The sequence below is a fragment of the Phascolarctos cinereus genome, unplaced genomic scaffold (genome assembly GCF_003287225.1).
Source record: "Phascolarctos cinereus isolate Bilbo 61053 unplaced genomic scaffold, phaCin_HiC Scaffold_4;HRSCAF=312, whole genome shotgun sequence".
NCBI classification, from domain to species: Eukaryota; Metazoa; Chordata; class Mammalia; order Diprotodontia; family Phascolarctidae; genus Phascolarctos; species Phascolarctos cinereus.
In genome coordinates, this window is record NW_027555847.1 from 77,823,942 (window position 1) to 77,844,738 (window position 20,797).

At 39.7% G+C, this 20,797-nt stretch overlaps 1 protein-coding gene across 1 annotated transcript in view; it reads left to right on the forward strand.

Moving 5' to 3' along the window:
• Window positions 1-18,984: 18,984 nt before the first annotated feature.
• TNS3 (tensin 3) overlaps window positions 18,985-20,797 on the forward strand; it is a 425,395-nt gene continuing 423,582 nt past the window's right edge. The window contains 1 exon segment of the mRNA XM_020977772.2: window positions 18,985-19,141. Within this exon segment, the coding sequence (XP_020833431.1) occupies window positions 19,070-19,141 (72 nt within the window). The 5' untranslated portion in view covers window positions 18,985-19,069.

The following is a 20,797-nucleotide window of genomic DNA, read 5'->3' on the forward strand; positions in this document are numbered from 1 at the left end:
CACAGTTCTGCCTCATTTAAATCTGGTTCATGCACAAGAATGAAGGATGGGGGCAGTTAGGTGGCGCAGGGATAGAGCACCGGCCCTGGAGTCAAGAGGACCCGAGTTCAAATCCAGCCTCAGACACACAACACTTACTACCTGGGTGACCCTGGGCAAGTCACTTATCCTCAATTGCCACACACACACACACACACACACACACACACACACACACACACAAGAAGAATGAAGGATGAAGAGCAACAACAACAACAATGCTGGAGAAGAGGTATTAGATTTGTTTGCTTGGTCCCAGAGGAGAGAACAAAGGGAGGAAGGAGAGAGAGAGAGAGAGAGAGAGAGAGAGAGAGAGAGAGAGAGAGAGAGTGAGTGAAAGAGGAAGGGAAGGAAGGAAGAGGTGTTTGTAGTCTTGATGTCAGAAAATCATGCTAAAAATTACAGTAAATATTACACTAAAAATCATGGTTTGATTTATCATTTTGATGATTATCTAGAATATTTAAGAAAGTGATGAAAATAAATAATGAATAATAATACAAATAATAAAATGAAAATAATACAGAGTGAATTTTAAAGTGTATCATGCATATATCCCCCCAAAGTGGGTTATTAAACATTTACCAGCACCCTGCATGCTTCTGTGGTTCCCTCTAACTGATATTCTGTGATTTCTCAATGGAAAATTCAACTGATCATAAATTGGGAATGAGCGGTAACATGTGGATAACTCAGCCACTACACTGGTATTTATAACATTAACTTTAATTCCTAGGGTGTTGACTAAGATTCAAAGAGTTTAAATGATTTGTTCATGGTCATACAGTCAATGTCAAAAGGGAAGAACTGAATCCTAGTTTTCCTGATTCCTCTTCTAGCACTTAAGATACTATATATACCACATGAAAGGAACTTCATTAGGGATCAGGGATCCACCTGATCATATGTACATATGTATAGTACTATACAAGTAGAATATATATTATAGGATCATGGACAAAGCAGATACTTAATAAGTGTTCTTGGGTTAAATGAATTAAACTTTCTGGTTAAAAGTTAATAGGAAAAAAAAACCTCTTGCAATATCACTGCTAGGTCTATATCCCAAAGAGATAAAAATAAAAAGGAAAAGGACCTATATGTACTAAAATATTTATAGCAGTTCTTTTAGTTGTGGAAAAGAATTGGAAATTGAGGGGATGTCCATCAATTGGGGAATTGGGGAACAAGTTGTTGTATATGATTTTGATGGCGTATTATTATGCTATAAGAAATGACAAGCAGGATGCTCTCAGAAAAACCTGAAAGACTTACATGAACTGATGCAAGTCAAATGAGCAGAATGAAAAGAACATCGTTCATAGTAACAGTAATATTGTATGAAGATCAACTATGAATGACCTAGCTATTCTCAGAAGTGCAAGGATCTAAGACAATTGAGAAGAATTTATAATAAGGGGTGCTGTCCATCTCCAGAGAGACAACTTGGTAGAGTCTGAATGCAGATTGAAGCATACTCTTTCTTTATTTTTCTTGGGGATTTTCTGTCTGTGGTTTTTTTTTTCACAGCATGACACACAGAAATGAAATGTGTTTTGCATGACTACACATGTATAATCTGTATCAAATTGCTTGACTTCTCAGTGGCGGAGTGGGGGGGAGAAAGGAGGGAAGTAGATAATTTGGAACTCAAAATTAAAAAAAAAAGAATGTTAAAAGTATTTTTACATGTAATTGGGAAAAATAAAATATTAAACACCAAAAGAAAAAAAAATCCCTTTTTTATTAGATTATTTCAATGGTGTTATCAGGCTCTTCATGTTATAAAAAGTCCAGGTACTCACTCAAAAATCAGGAAAAAGACTATTAAGGTGACTCTCTAGTAGAAATCAGTTATATAGTAATGAGCAGAAATATTTATGTAGGTAGAATGTATGAATAAAGAAAGTGCTACACTTTGGATGATGGGAAAAAGAGTATGAAGAGAAAACTAATATTATGTCACACTGAATATACCTTGCTTTTACTTGCTTTAAAAGTCTTAATTTATAAAATTTTTGACTAAAGCAATAACCAATCATAATTTCAAAATATTGATGATAAGGCATACCTTCTACCTCTTGGTAGTAAGGTAATGGACTAGAGGTAGGTACAGAACCAGACTTTCAGTCTTAGATGTGGCTAATATCTTAGATGGTTTTGTTTGACTGTACATATTTGTTATAAGGGAGGGCTTCCTCCTACTTGGGTGGAGGTGAGTTGATGGGCAGTGACAGATATGAAAAAAAGAGCATCAATAAAACATTTAAAAAGTCACAGTGAAGGAAGGTAAGGGAGGGGCAGAAGGGGTCAAAAGTTGAACATTTTGTTACTACCTGGCTAGGCATGTGTATATATACACATATGTAAATAGTTTTAAAAACACTATATGTGGTAAAAATGTACATTGTTTTATGTGATCCTCTTTTCTAATCTTCATCTGTTGATGTTTATGATTGTTGAATTTAAAATTAAAAAAGAATAAAATGAAAAAAATTACAAAACACATGTAATCTCATTGCTCTGAGGAAACATAATATTAACCACATGATCTTTAAAAAAAATCTATCGATTCTTTTCTTAAAACAATGCTGCCATTTCCCGACACCATTCTTCCAATAAAACCCTCCTTTGTCACAATGTAGTATACTTAAGTACAGTAAATGATATGTTGACCATATCTAATAGTGCACATCTCATTCTGTACCTGTATTTCACCTGCCTACTGAGAGGAGGGAGTTATTTTTCATCATTATTCTTCTGTAGTCAATCTTGGTCATTGCATTGATGTGAAGTATGGTATCTTTTAGTGTTCTTTTTTCACCTGTGATCACGATGATGTATGATTCTCTTTGGTTCTGTTTTGCATTATTTTATGCAAGACCACGAATTATTGTTCATAGTACAAGAATATTCCATTGTATTCATATGAATGAATGAATGAATGAATGATGAATGAATGAATGAAAAAGCATTCAAATCCAAAAATACTTAGATTCAAGTTTTACCTCTGATACACAACGGCTTTGTGACTGTGGACAAGTCACTTAACCTCTCAGTGCTCTAGGAGACCATCTAAGATTGGATGTGTAGACAGACCTGTACTTGTGGAGGCAGTCTTTCTCACCAAAGAGTCTCCCATACCAGTGAATTCATTCATCTTGTCTCTATCTATCCCTATTACTATAATTCTGGAACAGTGCTAAGCCCTACCAAAATAAATACAAGGAAGCAAAATGGTACCTGCCCTCAAAGAGCTTATATTCTAATGGAGGAAGACAACACATAAAGGGAGCAAGGAAGGGCAGGAGAGAACTCACACTGTAGCATAGTGTGGAAATGGATGGAAAGTGATATGGAAACTGGGTTCCAGGCAGGAGTAGGTGAAAACAGCATGAGAAGTGGGGAAAACAGGAGCAGTATGGCAAATACTTCCCCTCCCCCAGTTATTCTCCAATAGATGAACATTCACTTTTTCCCCCTTGTTGTTTGTTTCTACAAAGAGTACTATTACGAAAATTTTGTTATTATAGAGCCTTCCTTTCTGTCATTTACCTTCTTGGGGCATAGACAACTCATAACTATTTTTTACTTGCAAGGAAATAATCCTTTAAAATAAGTTTCTATAGTATATGTTCGTCAAATTGCTGTTGTCAAGACAAGGAAAATTCTATCTGAAAATATATAACAGATGTTCAAGCCTTCAGATTCATTAGCTATAGGAGACTAAGTTACTGTCAGAGAGGGTGTTATCTATGCATTGTACTTACCTTACAATTACCTTAATTAACTAAGGTAAGTTAGCTATATTTTACCTATAAACCCCTACATTTCTTACTTTATTCTGTGCTTTGCCACTTTTCCTTGTCTGTCTTTATCCAGAAAACTTTTCAACCTTTCTACATACTAGGGAACAAACATAACATCATCTATTTACAAAGTGTTTTGAGATCCTTAGTGGAAAGGCGAGTACTGTAGGGGAAAGAGCAGAATTTTGGTCCTCTATCAGCCACTTAATGTTTAACTAAGTTCTTAAACTCCTTGGGAATTTGTCTCCTTTTCTATAAAATGTGGAGTTGGATAAGATGGTCTCTATGGTTCCTGCCAGCTCTGAAATTATACAATTACATAGAGTATTTTGTGTGCTACTTTTCCTTGTCTATAACTCATTCCCATGAGTTATGTAGCACTGTTTAGCAGAAAGAAAGCTGGTGTCACTAGCAAGAAGACCTGAGTTCCAGTCCTGCCTCTGACAACTACTGGTTCTGCAGCTATGAACAAGTCAATCTCTTTAAGCCTCAGTTCCTCATCCATCAAATGAGGAAGATGGCTTAATGGGTCCTTCAAACTTGAAATCTATGATCCATGAAAAAAAAAATCCTTTTTTTTTGGTTCGCTTTTTGGTGAGGCAATTTGGGTTAAGTGACTTGCCCAGGGTCACCCAGCTAGTAAGTGTTGTATGTCTGATTTCAGATTTGAACTCAGGTCCTCTTGACTCCAGGCTGGTGCTCTATCCATTACGCCACCTAGCTGCCCTGGGATTTCATTTCTTGAGTCAACTCTGTGTCAAACCCTTTGGGAATTTAAGAGAAATTTAGGCACAAATCCTTGAACTAAATCTAAGGATGGATGTCCTTGTGTTGTTGTTTGGGGAGGGGGGTGCAGGTTCAGTTGGAGAGGGAAGATAAGACTAATATAGTCCAAACAGAGCGTAAGATAATATATAAGTGAGTGCTGAATGGAGTGGTGCAGACTGCAAGTAGTCTGTAGTACACATTTTCAGTGGCCTCCAAGTCACTAATAAATAGGCACAAATTGAATTTTATCCACAAGGCAGTGAAAGCCATTACAAAATACCTTCCAGGTTCCCTGTTTTACTTGTGTCTTGTGTGGAATGTGTATCCTGAGATTAGACTGGAAAAAAAAAAAGACAGATTGGAGATTTTTCTTTCATTCTTTCTTCTTTGTGTGTTCAAAGTTGAATGTTAATGTCTGCTCCACCCATTTCTTGTCAATATGTTCCATTTTGGCTGGTCTTTTACAATACCTACGTCCGAATTACTCATCACAGTACGTTTGCCCGCCATTTAGATTAACAATGACTTTTGTAATAGGGAAATCCTATTTTTAAAGGAGGTGTTCTCATATTACAGTTCAGTATGAAATTGCAGCCCCCAGCATATTGCTCCACCTTAATTGCTGTCTGAATGATTGAGCCAAGGAATGCAGGACTAGTTTCCAGATAACTTCATCTGCTTTCTTACTTTCCGAATATCAAATCTTTTCTTCCTTTTTTCAAGCATGCAAATGAAAGGCACAGCCTTTTGGGGGCTATCTTGTAATCCTGTGCCATAGACTCAACTTTCCTAGGTTGAACAAGGAGTTGTTTCAGTACCTGACCCTGCAGGTGGTGCTATGAGCAAAGGGGAAAGTTCAAAGCATTTCCCCTCACAGAATTAGAGGAACATATTGATATTTGTACAGCATCATCTATCATAATACAGAAGAAAAAAAAGGTCATACTTTCAGAAGAGACCCTTATGTCTAAAATAGAGGTTTAGATAATAAATCTAGAGTTGCAAGGGACCTTGGGAAATACCTGGTCTAACTCCCATATTGTACAGATAAGGAGACAGAAGCCCAGAGAAATATGTCTTGTCCAAAGTCACAAAAGTATTAATCAATTAACAACTATTGTTAAGTACATACTATGCACTAATAAACGGTGATTATCAAGATCAGAGTGAACCAATTCCTGCCCTTGAAAAGGTTATATTCTAAAGGGGAGGGGCAAATATAGTTGGTACATATATGGGTATTTAAAAACAGATAAATACACAATGACTTTGTGGAAGACAGAGCAGCTAGGGGACTAGGAAGTGGTACCTGAAGGCAACTAAAGATGATGAGAGTTGGAAATGGGCAGGGAGTACCTTCCAGGTATAGGGGGAGAGCAAAGGTAGAGAGGCAGCAAACTGGGTACTATGTATGTAGATGAGGAGCAGTAAGAAGACCAGTCTGACCGTAGTGTAGTGTGCCACAGTCAGACCTGAGCTTTAGGAAAGTCACTTTGGCAGCTGTATGAAGGATGGATTAGAGTGAGGAAAGACTTGAAGCAGGGACAATAATTAGTGAAATTGTCCAGGAAAGAGGTTGCTGCTGCGGTTTATCCTTCATTCTTGGAGAGGACCACAACATCAGGGAGGTGATGCCATGGCATGCAAGAGAATTGGATTTAAGTGAGGTAGGACTTTGCAAAGTCACCATCCTCACTTTTTCCTCCGGAGCCATCTGGGTCCAGTGGCCAGATATGGATCAGGACAACTGGAGATGGACCAGGATGCAGTGGGGGACCTTGACCTTTTCAAGCTACTGTCTTTAACAGGGCTCAGTTTGACTGAGGCAGCACCCATTCAGTGATTAAAGCTTAATTAAAAAAAAATGAGGTAAAGAATGGACTCTTTGAAAAAAATAGATCTGGTAGGGGAAGACACTCAGGGCTTCTGGCCCAAACAGAAACAATTGTTATTTGCATTCATTTTGAACCAATCAAGGCCCAAACTGTGACCAAGTTGGGCTTGGTCTGAGACCAGAGTGGTTAAGGTTTGTTTGTTTTTGTAATTAAGTCTTAGTCAATGAAGGAAAGAGGTGACAAGGGCTTAAAGCAGGTTGGTGACTGTATGGGTAGAAAGAAGGGCATGGGTGCAAGAAATATTGTGGGCTTAAAAATGAAAAGATTCAGTAGCTCAGTGGATATATAGAGTGAAAGAGAATGAGGGATCAAGTGGTGGAGATTAAAATCAACCCCACAGCCACTGCTTCCCATTGCTGCTTCCTAAAGGAATTAGAAATTAAAATATCGCGAATTAAGATTTGAGGGACCTCCAGGAAGCAGGTGGGCAAATTCTCATAGTACCAGGCCATTAGTTAGCATTTCCAGGGATATTAGATGACCAGTATTCTCATTGGCCTAATGACAGTTTGTTCATTGATCTGACCTGTTCACTTCTGAAAGTGACAGAGGAACCTCTCTCAAGTCCCTAAGCTAAGTCCTTTTTGGGAGTCTAACTCTATCTTATTAAAGGTACCTATCTTTAAAGGGTTGAATTAGGTTCATATATATTTAGCCATATTCTATTAGTGGATATGGGAATATTCGAACATAGTAAAGGTCTTGACTGGCTGCATATTCATTTATATGCTAAAAAATGTATGCCTTTATGTTCTTGAAGTCAAGAAGCTTACGACCTCTGATTGAGGTTTTTTTAAATTTTTACATCTGCACAAATAAATATAGTATGCCACAAATCAGAAAGTGATAGGGATGTGTGTGTATGTGTGAATTTTTAAATGATCTGAAATTAGATGAAGGAGAAATGACTTATAAGTAGCTCTACTGGGGAAGAGAACTTCACTTCATGCTTTATTAAAAAAAATGAAACTATTCTCAGACAGCTCCCCCTCATCTCATATCTTCATCTCATATCTCCCAGATATCTCCCTTTAGTATCCTCTTCATTTCAGTCTTAGATGAAGAGGTGGCCTTTTTCCTTGCTAAGAAAAATCTCTCTACCTGTTCTCCATTGACCCATCTCATTGCTTCTGGATTTCTCCAGCTAATTGGCCCCACTATCATCCCCACTTCCTCTCACCTTCAAACTTCTCCATACCTACTGGTCCCTTCTCTGCTGCCTACAAACATGCTCATATCTCTCCTCACTCCCATCCTTAAAAAAATCCTCACTTAATCCGACTATCCCTGACAGGTATTATCCTATTATCTCTCCTCTCCTTCATGGCTAAATCTTTGAGAAAGTCTACAATCCATGCTTCCACTTCCTCTCCTCCCACTGTCTTCTAAACCCTCTGTAATCTGCCTTCTGACCCCATCCATCAACTGAAAGTGCTCTCTCCAAAGTTACAAATGATCTCTTAACTGCCAAATCTACTGTTTTTTCCCCTCAATTCTGATTCTCCTTTAGTTCTCTCCAGTGTTTTGATCATGTTTTTCTTCCTCCTGGATACTTTCTCCTTTCTTAGTTTTCATAGAGCTATTCACTCTTGGTTCTCCTATTAAATGACTATTCCTTCTCAGTGTCCTTTGCTAGTTCTTCATCTATGTCATACGTATTAACTGCAGATGTCCCCCAAGGCTTTTGTTGGGCTCACTTCTCTTTTTGCTGTAGACTGTCTCACTTGATGATCTCATCAGTTCCCATGAGTTCAATTATCATCAAGTTGTTGATGATTCCCAGATCTATGTATCCCTCCATAGCCTCTCTCTGGAGCTGTAGTCACCCATCTACAACTTCCTCTTGGACATCTCAAATGGAATGTTCCATAGGGATCTCAGATTCAGTATGTCCAGAACTCTTTTACTTCCAATAATCTAGGCTCCCAACCTCAGTATCATCCTCTACTTCTTACTCATCTTACATATCCAATCTGTTGCTAAATCTTGTCATTTTTACCTTCACTTTTCATTAACATGCCTTTCTACACACTCAAATAACAACCCTAGACCAAGTTTTTATCACCTCGCACATGGATTACTACAGAAGCCTTCTGGTTGGTCTCCCTGTGTCATCTCTCCCCTTTAAGCTATCTTTCACTCAGCTGCCAGAGTGATTGTTCTAAAGCCAAGGTATATCACTCCTCTCCCACAGTGAGCTTCAGAGGCTCCCTATTACCTTTAGGATCAACTATAAAGTCTTCTGTTTGGCATTTTAAACTCTTTATATCTTGGACCATTTCTACCTTTCCAGCCTCCTTGAACCTTGTTCCTCTCCAGATGCTCTACCTTAGAGCTAAACAGACCTACCTTCAGGTTCATTGAACATGATGCTCCACCTCCCATCTCTAAACCTTTGCACTGGGCATCCCCTCAATCTGGAATGCCCTGCTCCCTCACTTCTGACTTTTTGTTTCTTTGACTTCCTTCAAGAATCAGTTCAAATCTCACCTTCTGCAGAAAGCTTTCACTAATTTTAGTCTCTCAGTTGCTAATGCTTTCTCCTTTGAAATTAAATCTACCTACTCTGTATATTTTATATTATTTTAATTATTTATATTATGTCTCTCCATTAGAATTTATGCTTGTTGAGATCAGAGTCTGGCTTTCACCTTTCTTTCTATCCCCAGTGCTTAGCACAGTACCTGGCACATAGTTGGCACTTAGTAAATTCTTGATGATTAACTGACTTCATGGGAAGGCATAGAGATAAAGGAGTAGAAAAGGGCATTTAAGGTCTAGGGAATGGAGGCCATACTGGAAAACCTACATATTGGAGGATATAGAAGGTATGGTACTTAAAATGTCCTGGTAAGAGATGGTGACTAATCTGATTTAGATAGACCATAAAGCATACAAAGATGAATAGTGTGAGATGAGACTGGAGAAGTATATCAGAGCCACAGAGGACAGTATCTTGTTTGGACAGCAATTTAATAGTCACTAAAATTTTGACTACCAAATTGCATTGACACTCCCTCCCCCACCCTATTCAACAAAAAGATCTAAGACCTGGAGAGTCCTCTACTCACCCTGGTGGTTTGTGAAGGCTCTGCTCTACAGAAGTACTGAAGAGGTGTGAATTATTTATGGTTACTAGAGACCTAATGTCTTTCTATCTGTCAGTTCCTCTCTCTGTGAAATCATCAGGCCTTGTTTTGAAGGAGTATGTGAATTTATGGATTTACAAAATTAGAAGTTAGCTCTGAATCCCTACCCTACATGCTAAACCCTTTCTTCTTTGGATTAACTATATTTCTTCTTGAACTTAGTTGAATCATATTTCATTATATCTTGGCCATGGGAAGACAGCATAATTAAGTTGGCTTTCCACGAAAGCAAACAAATGTGCTTGGTTACTTAATACAGTTGCTTAATACAGGATAGAATTGATATGCAAATAGATGGCATGTGATAATTGGCATACAATATGTGATAACTCTCCTAAATCCTAGGAGGTCCATAACAGTACAGGAATTGTCTTGAATCCAAGACTTTCAGGAAATGTACATTTTGAGTTTGTTTAGTTCTCCATTGCTGCGCCCTCTGTGAATGTACAAAGGAATGCTCATTTGATTTTGATTTACTATGGCAGGTTTTTAGATAAAGAGACAGAAACTTTGTAGGGACTCTGGAAATGGGACCCATAACATTATAGCTATGGATTTGAGATGAAGACGGAATACATAAGCTGTTCTTCAATTGACCTGTTTTGTGCCAGACACAGAATTTCAACTTCTTTTGGTCATTACTAACCCATCTCCAAGAAAGGTGAGTGGACTCAGTGACCAGCAAAGACAAACCTACCACCACCATCATCATGCTATCTGACCTTAGCTATAGTACTTTTTGCTGCACCCAGATCTTCTCACTTTCCATTGCTGCAGCTGAGCCAAAATTCCACCTCTCAGAACATCATGATTAGGAAAGGCCAGAGACAGAGAGGAATACTGCAAATATTTTTGGGTGATAGGGTGATGAAGACCTTTGTTTTAGGGTATTTGCATTAGGATGAATACTCTGGCATTGGCTTGGGCACTGGAGTAGAGAGGGCAGTGGCTAGATGTTGAAAGACTATTTAAGAGGTCGTGAGGAGGGCTTAAATTAGTATTGTGATTGTGGCAACAGGAAGGAGGGAGATGGACTCTATAGGTATTTTGAAAGGAGAATTGACAGGACCTGGTGACTAATTGGTGTGTGTAATAAAACAGAGGGTCAAGTCAAAATTGACTCCAATGATGCTATTGTCAGAGATAGGAAAAATCAAGGAGAGGGAGAAATTCAGGAGGAAAGAGAAAGAGTTAGGCTTTGGACATGTTTGTTCAAAACACTGATACTGGCAGGATCAAAACGCATGCAGGGGAAGATATCTAGTAGGTAGGAAGATGCAAACTCGAGTCTAGAGTTTAGAAGAAAGGTCAGAGTTGATGGTGATTTGGGAGTTGAAGCTGATAGAGATTTGCATAGAAATGAAGCTAATGGAGTAAATGAGATTGACCAAGAGGAAAAGTACATAGAAAGAAAATAATATAAAAGGGTAGGGGATAGAGCTTTAAGAAACACCTATATTATGGTATGGGAGGAGAAAGAGGAACCAGAGAAAGAGCCAGAGAAGGAATAATTAGAGAAGTAGAAGGAAAACCAGGAGACTGACAAAGTGATTCCTGGAAGCTAAAGGAAAAGAGTATCAAGAAAGTCCTACCAGTAATGTCAAATGTTATACAGAGGTCTAAGATGATGCCAAAAGGTATGTGGGTTTGGCAGCTAAATGACTGAGACGCAGTCTGGTATAGTGGATAGGGTGCTAGAATTGGAGTCAGGAAGACCTAGGCTCAAATCCTTCTTCGGACACTTAATAGCTCTGGGATCCTGAGCAAATCACTTAGTATAACATGGCAGTATATAGTATAACATATATGTTATAACACTATGTTTCAGTTTCCTCAACTGAAAAAAAAATGATGGGTTTGATTCTGTGGCCTCCAAATTTCCTTCTAACTCAAAATCTATGATCCTATGCTTGGAGTCATTGGGAAGACCATTTTTAGCAGGATGGTGTAGAGAGAAGATATGCTATAGGAGGTTGAATTTTGTGCCCCCAGTTGGAGGTAGTATGGATCAGTGGAAGGGGTGCTGGATTTGGAGTTGGACAACCTTGGTTAGAAACCTAGCTCTACCATTTACTTATTTACTACCTTGTGACATTGCGTAAATCACTTAATTTTTCTGGGCCTCAGTTTCCTCATATCTAAAATGAAAGTATTTTTATTAGATGACGTCTAAGGTCCTCCCTAGTTCTAAATCTATGATCTATCCAACGATGATCAAATGAGATAATATTTGTCAAACACTTAGTGCAGTGCTTGGCCCAAAGTAGGTGCTTGATTACTGCTTCTTTCCTTTCTTTCCTTCCTTTTTCTTTATGATCCTCTCAATAACTATCAGTATCATCCAGGTAGTTTCAAAGAGGTTGCAATCATGATCAGGAGACAGAGTACCCTCATCCATGAAATCATCAGTTCTTCAGGTAGCAGAGTTTTTGTACCAGACCATGAACTTCAGGGATGCAGGGAACTTGAACTAGGGACCCTTCATTGAGGAAACTTTCTCTACCAAAGCAAATCTACAGTAAGTGTGCAGTTTAGAGAATGAATTTCAGAGAGCTGTTTAGGACACTGACATGTTTTGTGACTGCCCAGGGTTACAGAGGCAGTAAATATCAGATGCAGAAAAAATGAGCCCAAGTCTTCCTGTTTCCAAGGCTGGTGTTCTATTCAGTACATCACACCAACCTCTCTTGAGGCATATTTACTAAAGAAGATATTCCTTCCTGAAAGCCCATTATAATTTCTTATTATGCATAGACAAAGGATGTAATTTCTCTTCCCTGTGTCTCTGTGACTTGTCATCAGCACAATTTTTTTTTTTTCTGCATGTTGAGATAATGGAAAACGAAACAGAGGGTTAGATCAAAAAAGCCTAGGATTGACACTAACCCCACCTGAAGAAAAATCCACCTCCTTCTTAATTAAAGTGTTTTCCGATAATTTGCATGAGACAGGCAATAAATAGTCACTAGTTCCATCATGTGCTGTATCATAATCATGTTTTAAATTAAGGGCTCCTTTCTGATTTGAATTTCTCCCCTCTTAAGAGGGTGAATTTATAGCAATACATGAACAAACTGCATAGTATGGGCAGCACAAATAGATTGCAATATGCATCACTGAGGGAACATCTAAATTGATGAGATTGCAGGTCTATCATTCTCATTCTTTCTGTCTCTCTTACACACACACACACACACACACACACACACACACACACACACCCTTCAGTATCTTTGTTTCTCTCTCTGTCTCTTTCTCCACCCAGCTGTTTTAGGGAACATTTCATAAGGCATCTCCTTCCACCAATGTAGCTTACAGTGTTAGAGAGTTGCCTGGGTCATTGAAAGGTTAAGGGACTTGTCTAGGGTCATACAGGCAGTATAGGTCAGGGGAGGAACTTGGATGTAAGGTCTTCTGGACTGAAGTTGGCTCTCTATTCGCTATGCCACAAGGCTTCTCAACAAAATTCTTTATTTCAATTTTTGTAAATACTGTAACAAATTAATCAAAATTATCAAACATCTACTATTGACAAAGGCTTGCTCCTATTTCCCTTTTAGTATTTGGAGATTGATGGCATGAAAGACAATACAGCTTGGGATAGAATCTCTAAGATCCATCTATAAACTATAAGGACATTTGCTGTTATTTTTAAAGCTATGAAGCATTTTTTTCTAGTCATCTACATAGGACCTATTTTTTTTTTCCCCTCATGCTGCTGTCTAGAATTTTATTGGAATTTTGGATGCTAGCTGAGGGCAGGAGTTCACATTAAGCTCACATCTATCAGCCGTGTTTTACTGTTTGTAAAACATTTCCCATTCCAACCACTCTGAAGTAGTAGCACAAACATTAACCCCAATTTACTAATGAGTAAGAATTAATTGCCTGCCCACACTATATCTCAGTCTCATCCTCACATAATCTCTCCTCCCTTTATTCACTCGTCTTCACTCTCATCTAGAGCAGATTCCTATGGTATAGCCAACTACGCCAACTGGGGCTAAGGAACTTAGCTCTAGAATGGAAAAGGGCATGAAAGCTACAGGACCTTGGGAGATGGATGACAGCTTGGGGCTGTTGAAAGCTAGTTTGTAGTAGGTGCTGCCTAGGGGAAAAATAACAACCCCACCCCATTTTGCTGCCTAAGACACAGCCTCTCTCAACACATGCTAATGCTAGCTCTGAATGGATAAGGTCTTGTTGTTAGAGTTATATATCAGGTAACCGAGTCTTTTTTTCTGTAATATTTATTGTTCACTTCTTGAAATCTTCAATATAGAGCTGGAAGAATTTTTAGAAATGATTCTAGTACAATGTCCTCATTTTACAGATAAGAAAACTACAAGGGGTGGCAAGGAAGGGAATAAATATTTATTAAGCATGAGCACCTACTATGTGCTATGCATTGTGCTGAGCACTTTATAAATATCTCATTTGATGAGAGTGAAAGGAATGAATACAAGTTTTATACAATGTCCAGAAAAATAAAGAACTATTTCCTGTTTTTCTTCTTTCCTCATGAAAACAAACTAGAAATCTTAATTTGGAATATGGCATGAAAAGAATATAATTTTTAAAACTTTTTATTTATTCATTTAAAGGTTTATTTTCAGTTCCAAATTCTCTCCCTCCCTCTACACCCTCTCCTATCCATTCAGAAGGCAAGAAATATGATATCCATTATACATGTGAAGTCATGCAAAATATTTTTGTGTTAGCCATAATAAAAAAAAAGGCAAGAAAAATAAGGAAAGTGAAAAATATGCTTCATTCTGCACACTCAGCATTTTTCAGTTCTCTCTCTCTCTCTCTCTCTCTCTCTCTCTCTCTCTCTCTCTCTCTCTCTCTCTGGAAGTGGATTGCATTTTTCATCACGTGTCTTTTGGTATTGTCTTGGGTCACTATATTGATCAGAGTACCCAAGTCTTTCACAGTTGATTATCATTATGATATAGCTGTTCCTGTGTACAATATTCTTCTAGGTTTGCTCACTCACTCTTCCCAGATTTTTCTGAAGCCACCCCCTTCATCATTTCTTATACTACAACAACCCTTCATAATAATATACCATGTCTTGTTCAGCCATTCCCCGACTAATGGGCATCACTTAAATTTCTAATTGTCATCCCAGAGTTTATACACACACACACACACACACACACGTGCATATATATATACATATGTGTGTATATAATGGATATATCTATATCTATACACACACATTTGAACATATAAGTCCTTTTCTTTTTCTTTGATCTCTTTGGGATACAGACATACTAGCAGTATTTCTGTCAAAGGCATACAGAGTTTTGTAGAACCTGTGGGACAGATTCTTCAGAATGGATAGACCAGTTCATAGCTCGAACACAGCATTAGTGTACCTGTTTTCCCACATCCCCTTTAGCATTTGTCATTTTCCTTTTCTGTCATGCTAACCCGTCTGATAGATGTGAGGGAGTACTTCAGAGTTGTTTTAATTTGCATTTCTTTAATTAGTGATTTAGAGCATTTTTCATGAGTGATAGTTTTGATTTTTTTCTCAAAACTGCCTGTTCATATCCTTTGACCATTTATCAATTGGGGAATGGGAAAATAGTATCTTGATATGCCAGATGTAGCATAACTTGCATGGGCAGGAAATAGTTCCATGATTTGGACAAAGAGAAGGCAACAGATTTGTAGTCATAATCTGACTGAGTCAATAGGAGGAGATCCTGTTCCTCTTTTCTTTTGTAGGGCCACTGGCCTGGCTCAGTACCTCACTGGCAGAGAAGACAAATTCATTTAAGTAGAACTCAGAATCATCCAATTTTAGAAATGAAAGTGACTTCAGAAGTCCAAACTCCATCTAGTCCAAATCTATCACTGCATAGATGAGGAAAGTAACGCAAAGAAGCAAAAGGACTTGTCTGATGTCTCACCAATAATATGTGGCTGAGCTAAGATTTGAACCTAGGTCTCAGCATACCAAATCTGGTCCCTTTTCTACTTTACTTTTCCATGTCTGGAATCGAAGAATCTTTTTTGGTTACTGTGTTATGCATTGTCTCTTTTGGCAAGATTTTATTTTGGTGAAAGAACAATGATTTAAGCCTCTGGTTATAAACTGAAGTGAAAATTTAAAAAATGCAAAATTTGAAATGATTATGGTATTAATGATATACTTCTGCACTGTCAATTAATGTGACTCTGCTTGCCCTGTCCCTGGACCTTTTTGTAAATACTTTTCAATATAATCCAAGGATGTTACAATGGGTAAGTACTATTGAAATTATAGCAGTGACTGAATTAAGGTAATTTGTGTGAGGCACATGAGATGTACAATACAGCATTTTGTATTTTTTTTTTTTTAATTTAAAAACTGAATACAAGCTCCTGGAAGGCCGAGACTTGTTTTTATATCACTGGCTGGCACATGTTGCATTGAAGTCAATTGAGCTGGGGAGTGGTTCTTTGTGGCCAGAGGAAGGATTAGAACTAGATTTATATGGAGGATTAAGCCTCTGTCATCTGGTGCTGACCTCAGTTTGGGATTTGACCAGGGTTATACGTATCTGCTTGTCCTTTTCTACTTCTAGAGATCTTGTCAATGTGAGAAAAGTGGTTTTTTTCCCTTCCCCTTAAAGCAGTCAGAGGATGTGAAATTAAAAAGTAATGTTTCTGCAATTTCTAAATGGTTTCTTCATGTGGATCTAAGTGAACCTCCCCTGCCTCAGGGGAAGGCAGAGTAGTGTGGTGGAAAGAACACTGATTTGGAGTCAGGAGACCTCTATTAGAAACAAGCTTTTTATTTACTACTTGAACCATATGATCTTTGGAAAGTCATTTGCTTCTCTCAGTTTTCTCATCTGTAAAGTGAGAGATTTTGGACTTGACTGATGTCTAAATTCCCTTCTAGATTTATATTCTAGGATCTTCTCCAGCTGGAGCATTCTCCCTTTCCCTAACCAATCCTGATGCCTTGAGGGAGGGGAATAAACTTCCCAAACCCCGGAATACAGTAACTTCCCAAGCTCTGAGATCAGTCATTGCTTTTTGGTTCGATTTTGTTAAGGACACAAATTGTATTCTTGGTAGTAGCATCACCAGAGATTGGTAGGCAGTGAGAGGCAATGTATCATAGCAGATAGATTGCTGAACTTTGAAGTCAAGATAAATTGGTTTCAAATCCTATCTCAGACACTTACTGAGTGCCTCTGGGTACATTACTTCATTGCTCTGAGCCCCAGTTTCCTCATCCGTAAAAGGAGGATAACAGTAGCATCTACCTCAAAGGATTGTTATGAAGATGAAATAACATAGGTAAAAACCTTTTCAAAACCCTAAGCTGCTATACATCATATATGAATATGTAATATGAATTATTATTACAGTAACTGCCAAACATTCCTTGCCTAGCCTTCACACAGGTGTGAAGCCTGTGTATACCCAGAGGTATATAAATGCCATCTTTCCTTTCAAAATCCCACTCCTCCTTCAAGACCCAATTCACCTGCTATCTCCTTAAGGAGTTTTTCCTGATTTGCCTAATGTGTCATCTCAGATTCATCTGAACCTATATGGGAGTTATCGTATAGTTTTTATTTGTTTACATGTCTTATCTCCCCATGTAATTTCACTGCAGACCGGGAACAAGTTTTATGGCATAGAGCGGCTAGAATGCTATACTTGGAACCAGTCTTGGCTATAAATACACTTAAGGATCTTGGGTATGTGTCCCTGGGTAAGTCACTTTCTGGGCCTCAGTTCTTCACCTGTAAAATGAGAGTTTGGGACTGGATTGCCTTTAAGGTCTCTTCAATCTCTGCACTTGGGAGATGCTTTGATCTCTCACCACATCCTGTCCATTGCATAACATCATAGATTTGTTGAATGAATGAATGGGCAATTGAATGAATGGAGGTTTTCAAAGCTTGGATGATCCAAAAGCTTACTTTCCTTCCCTCCCCTCCAGTCCCTGAGCTGGTGTTCATTTTCTGCAGAGCTGCTTGGGAGGGCATTGAAACATTAAACGACTTGCCTAGGGTTGAACAGCTAGTCTGTGTGGGATGCAGAACCCTAGTCTTCTTGCTCCTATGGCCTGCTATCATCAGCTGTTTCTTACTAGTCAAGTCAACAAGCATTTACTTATTACACACTTCAGCCCTCAGGGCTTCATTTTTTTTCCTCAACTATAAAATGAAGGTGATGGGCTAGATTAAATCTGTTTCTTTCTAGGTCAAATCCTGTAATTCTCATGAAATGGTGTCCAAGGTCATATGATAAATAAACAAGCTGACATAGCTATGTCTTTTAACTCCATGAAGGCTGATTTTCAAGACACCAGGCTTCATGGCTAACCCCTTTTTCTTTACTACGTACATATATTTGTGAACATATGTTCACTTAAATGTTTGTATCTTCGCTGTAGAATCAGAAGGCCAGATTACATTTCTTCCATTTACTACCAGTGTGTCATTGGGCAAATCACAGTAACTTCCTGGGCCTCAGTTTCCGCATCTGTAAAATTAAAAGGTTGGACTATATGGCCTCTGAATTCCTTTCCATTCTAAATCTACGTCTTATAAGAACTGCGTCTACTGACACAATTAGAGCAGCAAAAAACCCAAAAACACCCAGCCTTTCCATTCTGGAAAATTTGGGATCTTACTCCAGGTTTCCCTGGAACATTTTAAAATTCTTTCGTATTGCACCCCCTGGATGAAAACTCAGCGTGGTGTTAAGGAAACTTCTCCCCGAGAGGACAACTGTCCAAGTTAGGACTCTAGCAAGACCAACGCCACCGAGCTTAGACAGGCTAAGGCGCTAGTCGCATAACTCCTTTATCTTCAGTGGCCCCTGGACTCTGAAAGCCATCGGAGAGCCAGCCTCAGGGTGGGGTAATGAGACCAGCGACTGCAGCTGCTTCCTAGAGAGGGCTGCAGCGGCTCATCCCCTTCACTGTAGGGGCTTCGGAGTTGGGCTGGACTCCGAGCACAGCGGCTGCTTCTGCAACTGCTGCTCTTCGCCCGGGCTCCCCTATTCCAAAGGCAAGCCCGGGGACGACTCCCATAGCTCGGCCGTGCTTTCCAGTCTCCCTCAATCTCCACCTCCAACTCGAAAACCTGGAAAAGTTCCTCCACAGCTGCCAGCCTGAAGAAAAGCCACGTTCGCGTGGCTTTGCTCCAGCCCGCCTCCCCTCCCTGACACCCTCCGCCCCCACCCCCTACTTTGGATTGCTGCTTCCTCCCGGGCTGCGTGGCTTTCCTGTAGCTGGGCGGCGCGCTGCTGGTGGAAGGAGGCAAGGCAAGCAAGCCGGGCGCGCGGGGCAGAAAGGTAAAGGCTGGAGGCTGGGCAGCGTGTTCGCAGCGCTGTGGAAGGCGCCGACTGAGCGGGCGGGAACGGTGCGCTGGAGGAGCTGGTCCACATGCCTTGCAGCCGGCTCTCTTTGTTTTGTGCGCCGGAGGAGGGACGCTCGTATGCTTTTAGCATTAGGACGGTCGGTATAACCATGCACTCTGGACTGGGCGAAGTTTGTACCGAGGGCTGGAACCCAAGTCGTCTGTCTGTGTTAGCTTGTGAGCTTGTGGGTGAGTGAGTGTGTGTGTGTGTGTGTGTGTGTGTGCACGCGCACGAGCGCGTTCATTTCTTTCCATGGATAGTTTGCTTTTTCTTCGGAGGTGAATAAGGTTTCCCAGAGAGGGGGAACATTTACTTATCGACAGATTCGTGCTAATACGCAAAGTCCTTAGGCTTCAAGACTGGGTCCTCCAAGGTTCTCAAACTTCGCGCTGGGGGTGTGTACGTGTGCATAAGTGTGTGTCCGCCTTTTTCTACTAGGAAATCTGCTGTCATAGTAGGATGCCCCTCCACCCCAGCCTACCCCTCAAATCATAACTGTAGGAAATGTATTGTTTCTCTCCTCTTTAATGAATTCTTCAGTTGTGGCTGCGAAAATCTTGTTGCCAAGAGTGGAGCGAATGCTCTCGGACACGCTCGGTCTGCCTTGTCAGAGAACTCTTTAAAGCTGCCCGTAGCTACTCTTTAACGAGAGCGGGCATTTCCGCGTTCTGGGGATGTGAACGATTGCAGCTGTACATCGTGGACTTTGGTCAGGTTTGGAGGAAGCAAAAACTGTTTGGATAAGATGCGTTTTTTTGATTCAGACGAAAAGTCGGAGGGTTTGGGGAGCTTATTAAGTGAAAGTTGGCGGAGAGCGTGTGTGTGTGTGTGTGTGTGTGTGTGTGTGCGTGCGCGCTGGCGCGCGCGCTAAGGACTTCTGTTTAAGTACTATCTCCCTTCTTGGAAGCTCGTTATGTCAGGTGTTTGTGAATGTCGGCTGCCGAGCACCATACCATTTTAGAAAATCAAGTGTCACCTAGGCTTTAACTGGGTTACCTTTTGGCCCCAGAAATCCAGCGCAGTGAATCACACCCAAGAGTGAAAAGGAGTAGGCTACACTGTATTATTTACATTCTGTGGAGAGCGGTTGGTCAGAGGATTCCTTAGAAATCATTCCCAGACTTAATATAATGAAACTTTGGCTTTTTGAGTGTTGCCAAAGCAAAGTTTATTCCCCTCCAGCTGCCTTTTATCACCCCCGACTCCGGTTTGACGTTAAAAAAAAAAAAAGAAAATCGTGCAGTCTGTAAGGCTCTGATAAAGTTCGTGCTAAATGTTGTTGGTTGTTGACATTGTAATAAACTGCCGTAGCAGTTATGTTTGTGGGTGCTTGAGAGTACGTAGTGTCTGTCTGAAGCCAGAACCATAACAGTCTCAGGAGCTGACCTGTGACTCTCAGACACGTGTACAAAATGTACGAAGGTTACTTGGGGTTTATGCTTATCAGTCTGCTTAAATAAGTGCTCGCATTTAAGGAGGATTGAAATAAATCTGGAAGTTACCTAGAGTTATGACAGGCATGCCATTTGCATTCCTAAGTTTGTGGTAACTATAGTACTTTGTAACATTTGAATAGCCTTCTCGCCTCCATTCTTCTGAAGGCTATTTGTTCTGGAAATGGATGGACACCTCCTCCTGTATGAAATTAGTATTTGGAAATGAATCAGCTTTTTTGGTATCTTCTAAGTGTTTGGTAGCTGAGTATTAGTTCCAATAGAATGTTAGCTCCTTGAAGGTGTTCTGTAGCTGAAAC